This window comes from Nestor notabilis, unplaced genomic scaffold (assembly GCF_000696875.1).
Source record: "Nestor notabilis isolate BGI_N333 unplaced genomic scaffold, ASM69687v1 scaffold8479, whole genome shotgun sequence".
Taxonomy (NCBI): domain Eukaryota; kingdom Metazoa; phylum Chordata; class Aves; order Psittaciformes; family Psittacidae; genus Nestor; species Nestor notabilis.
In genome coordinates, this window is record NW_009942321.1 from 67,454 (window position 1) to 75,667 (window position 8,214).

General features: G+C 38.3%; 1 protein-coding gene across 1 annotated transcript in view; it reads right to left on the reverse strand.

The window, feature by feature from the left end:
• The window catches only part of ZNF217 (zinc finger protein 217), a 13,559-nt gene extending 6,723 nt beyond the window's left edge, over positions 1–6,836 (reverse strand). The window contains exons 1-3 of the mRNA XM_010021337.1: positions 5,441–6,836; positions 3,131–3,256; positions 680–2,266 (exon numbers count right to left, since the gene is read on the reverse strand). Coding sequence (XP_010019639.1) covers positions 680–2,266; positions 3,131–3,256; positions 5,441–6,836 — 3,109 coding nt within the window. The remainder of the gene's footprint in view (positions 1–679; positions 2,267–3,130; positions 3,257–5,440) is intronic.
• Positions 6,837–8,214: the final 1,378 nt, after the last annotated feature.

Here is an 8,214-nt window from a genome sequence, read left to right on the forward strand (position 1 = left end):
CTTGATTTTTTCCATTCCTACTAGAACGTAAGCATTATAAAAACACATTGAAGAGCAGAGGTACAAGATTTAAATCAGTTTTATGATTTGTAATACACCCTTTTCTCCAACTGAAGGGAACAATTGTCTGTGACAAGCTTTTTTTTTGGTAAGAGATTTTATTAATATTCCAGATGGTCCAAGACATCTTGCATATTAAACAGAAAGGCTCATTCCATATCCGGGATTAGTTAGCATGTCTGGAGTGCTCTGATGAGCAAACAATATATGTTTGCTATCAGAAACCCATGGCAGGGGAAGAGGAGGGAACTTGAGGAACTTTAAATACCTCTTTAAAATTCAGACCTACCATGCGTAATTTCGCAAGCCAGGATTTTGCTGAACTTGGATTTTAAATTTAAAATCTAAACACTTGCTGGACTTGGTAAAATACTAAGTACAGCTTTATTGTCTCTATTTCAAGGTGAGTATGCACTTATATATATTTCATTTGCCTTTCTTTGTAATAGTTTAAGACATTGCAATGGTTTAAGACAAGACCAGGTTGGACAGAGCCTTGAGCAGCCTGGTCTAGTGTCCCTGCCCATGCCCAGGGGGTTGGAACTAGGTGATCTTCAGGTCTTTCCCAACTCTAACCATTCTACGATTGTATGATTTAACTAGGAAGAAGATACGGTACCTTCTACTGCAGAGCTGGTTACTTGGCCATTGCTAGATCCACAAGAACTGTAAAGTGATCCAGAGCTATATGGCTCATAAGGTTTGAGAACAGTCAATACATTAGGAGGATCAACATCATCTGAATTCAGAAGCCCTTGTTTGGTTGGCAAAACAGAGGATGCAGGTTTGGTGCGAGAACATTCCTGAGGTAGCAGATTTGCACATCTGTTTGCAGCACGAAATCTGCCCATTTCGTATCTTCTGTAATTAGCCATTGGAGAGTCAGTATGTTCAACAGCTAACAGATTAGGTTTCATTCGTTTAGAAGACGTTTCACCATAGTCTAGATTTACATTGCTCACAGATTTACCACAAAGATAGTCTCTTCCTCGATGGCAAGGCCAGGCAGATTCATTTAGATGGGAGTCGAGAGCCGCATTCATACTGCTGCTTACTAGACCAGATTGAGACACTGGGACGCTTGGAGCTTTGAATTTAGATTCAGATCTTTTTACTCTGTCCAATACTGGAGAGATACTGGAACTGGAGTGCATTTCTTGCTGAGGTTGTCTATAGCTACTTGCCTGAGCTCCAATATTACTTTGCTGTTTGTGAAACTTAAGGTTACTTGGGGCTGTGTTGCTTGAGTCAGTCACTGGAAAGAGAGGGGCTTTGTTCTGCGGAGGGTGACATTGTTTAGCTTTCCCCATTTGCAACTGTTTTTGCTGTGAAGATGGGGAAGCCCTACTTCTATTAGTATTAAAAGACAGAGGAAGCACATCTTTACCAAACAGAGCTGGAGGGCATCCAGTGCGTCTGGCTTTAGCTAGAGCCTTGTTTCTACAGCCATTTTTGTTGATGGTGTCAGGATTGTATTTGTGCATCAGTCTCTGGTGCATCATTAGGACTTCTGGGTAAAATGTTCTGTAACCACAAAACGAACAGGTGCTGGGTGCTAGCAGGTCTTTAGTTGAAACCACTGAACATTCTTGTGAAGTCCCAATAGATAAGTTCAAGGGCTTTTCTTGAGAGTCCACCACAGATTTGTGTTTGTAGTTTCCAGCGCACTCTCGCACATCATTCACAATTTTTCCACCCTTTACAGCACAAACATACTGGACATCATCTCCCTCTGATGCCACAGAAGCCTTTCTCTCTCTTTTATAAGGAATACAGGGCTGAGCTTCCTTTGTTTCCTTCTCAGCCTTTAGTTTTTCTGGGTAAGGAGTGGACACATTCTCTTGTATTTTAGTTGAATTGTTACAAACAGAACCTTTGTTCAATTCCCTAGAGTTATTTTTCATTTTTAAAAGGACTGTGCTGCCTATTGCATTGTTCAAGGACAGAACTTCCTTTTGCTGCTTGGTAGCTGGGCAGCACACAGCATCTTTGGCACAATCAAAAAGCTTCTTCGAATTTTTGGTTTCTTGAGCACCAACAGCAGCCAGCAAGAGCTCCTGACTCTGCAATGAAACTTTGCTGTCACTTTTCACGTCTGCTGCACTATCAGCTTGCTTGTCCTTGTGATGCCTCTCTAAATGATACCTCAGTGAAGTTTTCTGTGCTGCTGCATACACACAGAATTCACATTTGTACGGTTTTTCACCTGAAACACAGTTTTATCAGTCAATAATTTGACACAATTTGATTGAAGTCTTTAATACAATTAAAGACATGGGAATAACATAGACTGCAAAACAGTAAAATATTTTCTTTTCCCTGCCACATACTCCTAATTCCCAAACTCATCTAAATCATTTAAAGAACTACATCTCTCTACATTTACTAACTACAGTGACATCTTCTGGCTACAGTGAAGATTTTTTCCACACACTAGCTATGTATGGAGATGGTAGCTGACAATATGTTTGGCAGAGATAAGAAGTATAACTGCGGGTCAACTCCAACAATTTGTAGCCCTAGATCATAATGCAGGTATGCTATTCAACGACACAAATGTTATAGTTCATCTATAAATAGAGCCAATTCAAAAGAAACAGGGACATACATTAACAGGAGTAGAGAGTTTGCCTGGCTATGGAAAACAAAAAGTTGAAATGAAAAAGACACAGCTTTTTCCCAGGTAGCAGCAATGGCAAATGATCAACTTAATACTTGGGAAATAGGTTGTTTGGTTTGGGTTTGTTTTTTATATTAAGAAAAACACACCACAAACCCAAAGCTTTTTGCTAGACTGCTAAAAGCAGAAAGAATTGATGTTTTCAAATATATTGTGCTCTTAACAGTAATGTAATTAGCCCTATTCAAAAAGATTTACACAGATGTAAATAATTCCTTCTAAGAAATTTCAATCAGATTTTTTTTTTTTTTTTTTTTTTTTAGCATTAGAGAAAACTTTGTTCTTAATATCAGTAATTCTTCAGTAATCTTCTTCAGCAAAACCAAGCATTCTTATCCAACTGGATTCAGCAGACTTCCTTCCCCTCCCACAAAGGAGAAGCCCATTTACCTGTATGAGTTCTGAGATGAATATTGAGGTAATAATTTGAGCGAAAATACTTTCCACAATAGCTGCATTCTCTGGAGGCTCCAAGGTTTTTAACTTTTGCTCTTTCCAAAACATCTTCATTTTTATCTTTGGAAGAAAATATAGCTATATTATGAAGAGCAAACGCAAATTTGGAGTCTCATTTAAAACTATAATTATCTCAACTATCTTTTCTTAAGGAAAAACACAGAATGATGAACTGTTGTCAACTCTGTCTATGAGCATTTTGTGTTCTATACTGCTGCACGCTTAGCAATTAATGAGAAAAAGAGTTAGAAAGTTTCCTGTCTGTGTCAAGTAATACTGTGGTTAGTAACTGTAATGTAGTGACAGAGAACAAATAAGATGCAAAACTAGGTCTCAGAGAAGAAAACAAAAATCTTTGTCTTTACTGACCTACAGGAACTTAATGGAGAATGGCCCATAGCAGAAATTAGCATGGGTTTAAACTGTGTTCTTTTATTAAAGGGAGTGCTTGATAAGTGTGAGCATGATCATTCAGACTGTAAAGGTGCTCTGCACATCATAACACAGGAAGGTGTTTTGGGGAAGGAAGTCAAGAAGAAAGATGGGGTTTCTTATTTAATTGTAGTAATATTATTATTTCTGTGCTGAATGGAGTGGCATGCCTGTATAATGACCACCTTGGATTTAATGAGCAATATTCTTCCACTAGAAGCATTAATGCTTAAGCTTTGATAAATATGGGAGTAGGAAAGTGACAGGGTTTGCTAGTTCTGTGAAACGTGTACTCAAGGAACAAATTCACAGATTAAAAATTGGTTCCACTCAAGTGTAAGCAGCAGCAGTTACCACTGGAGGGCGGCAAGCACAGCATAATGTCTACCAAGACGGGAGAAAGCTTACACACAATACACCATTCAAATCAACATGATTTCTCTGGCAGGCTGAATTGAAAAAAACCATCAAAACAACTTCAGTAAAATATCCAAATCAAAGCTGACTAGAAAGCTACAGTGGGAAGAGAAGAAAGGAGATGTTTTGTTTGACACGGATGTTAGATATATAATAGATAGGAACTTCCAGGAATTGTTTTAGGCTATATGTTGGAAACCTTCTGTACTGGAAATGCTAAGTATGGATAAACTATAGACAAGCCATTGCTGTTTAAAACAAACATAATGTCTCAATAAGCATGACTCAGCATACCACAATGAAAGCTGTTGTAGTTTAGGATAAGACACTGAGAAACAAAACAAGCAAGTTAACATTAGGTAATAATTCCATTCCTTTGTTACTGGAGGCAAAATAAAGGGCTGCACATTACCAGAAATGGAAAAGTCAGTTGTGTGTGCCAGGACATTCTGTACGTTGTGTCTTTTCTTAAGATTATGCAAGTGTCTGTTCTTTAAATGCAGACTCAAAGCTTGTCACACACTAAAGTGCTAGATTAGCTAGAAAACTTTTGCTGTTCCTTTTTGTCCCCAGACACACAATCTTTTTCAGTTAAGGAATCACTCAGTATCACTTGTTTTTCTAAGACACTATGAAATGCAGAATTAATTCTGGGTAACATACAGATTCAGCCCATCAACTCTGTCAAAGAGAACTTTTAGCAGCCCTTCAAGGAAGAGTAGTTAAATATATGCCTTTCTTACATACATGATGTCCACATATAAATAGCCTGAGTACATGTCCTTATGGAACTAATTTAAAATTGCTGGTCCTGACATTTAGGCTTTCAAGTTACATACTGTTCAAAAAAAACCAAACAAAACAAAAACAAAAACAAACATAGAGCCTGCAGTTTGATAGAAAAAGTTTGGAACTATTCTTTACTTGACCAGGTCTTAACTGCTGGTATAAAGCATTGGACATTTTCTGCCCTTTCTTACAAGATGGCATGGAATAAAAGTGAAACTGCAATGATTTCCTCAGAAATGCTACTTGTAAAAACATGTGCTGGACAAGAAAGGATAGGCAACACTCAAATCATCCAGTAAATGGGGGGAGGGGGATACATTTAAGTAAACAGTGACTTTTCCTAGACTGATTGTATTCAATTCCAGTAACCCAAATCATAACTGCAAGAAAGCCCAATACAGCTTCAAAGATCTCAGAAGGGTGGTGTCAGGACCTTTGTTCCCCTCATTTTAACTCTTTCCACTTCCCCTACCATAATATTTAATATCTCTGATTAAGTTTTGGAAAGATACCAGAGAAATGCCAGATGCATTCTTTGTCTCTAAAGAGTTCCTGAACAATACAGTAACAGCTATTTCAAACTTACATGCTGAAAAAGCTACTCACCTAAATTAAGTGTTTCTGGAAGCCCATCTTCAGATCCATCTTCAGAGCCTCCTTCTATCCGTTCTCCTGTTCCGTTTTCATCCAGACTTGCAATTATATCAGCACAGCACGTCCTGGAAACTGCTGAAGTTTCTGCATCGGTCCGCCTGTCTCTCTTATGTACTCTGGAATGAAGGACTAGCTGGTGGTATGTTCTGAAGGCTTTACCACACTGTGAACAGTGTGTTGGTTTCTCTTTGTTCTGGGACAATTTAGAATCCACCTCCATAGAAGGCACTTCACCACCGGGATGTTTCAATTTGACTTGGGATAAGTTACCATTCCCTGTGTAACTGCTGTTTTTATTTACTCTTGACTTCCCAGTAGTTTCAGTCTGGCTACCTTTATTTGCATTCCAAATTTCACCGAGTTCTTCTTTATCGGAAGATGAATCATCATTGTCTGTACTTACTTCATGCCCCAATTCTTTAGTTTGTCCACGGCCAACTGCAATTTTACCTTTGGTAGCCAGCTGCCATGCTTGATACGTGGTGAAAGGATCTAGTTCAGCTATCCATTTCACAGGCTTTTGTGATTTGTTTTCTGGAATAGAGTTTGGTCTTAAGTTCAAAAATTGAAAAAATTCCTCTTTCTGAGATGTTTCTTCTGCATTAGGTTCACCAGTCACTTGGGGGCTTTCACCACTGGCTACTGATTCTTTGGTGTGCATTTTACTGTGCTCAATTAGAGTCTCTTTATTGTGAAATAGGAAACCACAAACCATACAAATTTTGTAAGGTGACGTTACATTTTCAGTTACATGCTCCTGCACCACCTCATTTATTGTTATGGGGCTTTCAGAACCTTGTTGGTGCTTGTTCCTAGAACCAGGCTTTCCAGTATGTGTTCTCATGTGATTTTTGAGGAACCACGGCTCTTTAAATCTTCTTCCACATACATTACACCAATAAGTGAAAGAATCTTTATGCTTTTTCATGTGCGCCTCAACATCAAAAGCCTCACGAAACGTTTGTCCACAAACTTTACAACTCAATTCTTCACTGTCTTTTTCATTGTTTGGTAAAGGCAAGTTTGTTCTTACTTGACATTTATCTAGAGGACTAAGATACTCTGCTTCAACACGCAGGACAGCTGGTTCACAAAGAGTGGGCCTATGCTGCGTTAAAACATGCTTACCAAGTTCTTCAGGATGTTTAAAAGTCTCATCACAGAACATGCAGTCCAGAGGCATGCATCCCTCAGCTTGCATGAGAAACTTTTCTTGCAAGCTTTTGTAAGAAATTGTGTTTGTTCCTTTTATTGTCATTGAGGCATCATTATTCTCCATCTGTGCACCAACGGTACTCGCTATTCCATCCGGTCCATCCATGTATGCCAAGAGAGGCTGAGTTGGCATGTTTCCTACGTTCTGTTCCCTATTACGTGTTTTAATGTAAAGTTTCAGTTCTTTGGGGATGCTCACTGATCACAATAAGGACACTTGTAAAGTTCTCCAACATCTGCTCAGAAGTCTAAGCTAAAACACCTCTGCCAGGAAGATTTTTTCCACAAGAAAAAGATTTTCCTTTTTGTTTTTGTATGCGTTCAAGCAAGTGTATCCATCGGTTCTCTCAGTGACACAAAGAGCCCCAGCACCTGGAAAAGAGAGGAAAATAGACTTTTAAAAATAAGAAGAAAGAATTGTCTCCCAAATAATGAGAACATTATGGCTAGAGAAGTATCAATGCTTTCGAATACAGAATGCATACTTCTAATAGTCAGTGAGGGACAGCTGGAAGGCACTCTGGCCACTCTTCTACCTACTGCAGTTGAAATAGCATGGTTTTGAACATCCCTGTATTCCACTAGCTGGGTTTCTGTGTTAAGGTTGCTTTGTCTACTATTAAGATAGTAAACAAAGTATAAAAGAAATACTTTGTCTACTGTCTGTTCTAAATTTACTCTTATCCAGTTACATAAAGCTGCTGAAGCCATATTTCAATACACACACTACTGTAAACAAGTAAATGCAGCAAGCCAAAGTAACCTTTCCTTGAACCTGTGAAACAAGTGTTTAGAGGCACAGTAAAACTAGTTTGTGCTCTGAAGACTCTTGAGCAAAAGACTTTCCCCCCTTCCCCAAGACCAGACAGTTTGCAAATAGATTTCATAGTGCTGGTACACAGTAGGTGTCAGTACAAATTTTTGCATTAAGAACTATTCACTAATACCATTAATTTAAGCATTTACTATCTCCCACAAATTTACAATCTGTGACAATTTTGGGCTTGTACAATTAGCTCAAGAGGCCAACTAGTACATTTAAAAAGGAAATGCTTCTCATTTCAACCTGTGTGCAACAAAAAAAATGTGCTTTTTTGATTATACTCAAAATGGAAGGTTTAAGACAGGATTAAAAAGGGTTATAATGTAGTTAATTACAAGTCCAACTTAAATAGCTAAATCTGTATGAGTTGTAATGCCTTCTAGCAGCAATCGATGGCTACCACTCTTTGCGCTGGCAAATTATAGTATCATAGAGTTCAGGACTCCACTTGATCAAATTTTTGGATGAAGGAAAGGCCTACTGAACTAATACAAAGCCATTATAAATTGAAGAGGAATCATTCCGAGATAAGGCATATTTCCAAACGAAAGGATATAAAATGAAAAGAATGCATTCAAAATTTGACTCAGACTTTCACAAATTATTTCATAAAAAAGACAGCTGGCCAGTGATTCACATCACTTGAACCAATATGCCTGAAAACACAATATGCTCTATAGCTCTTATA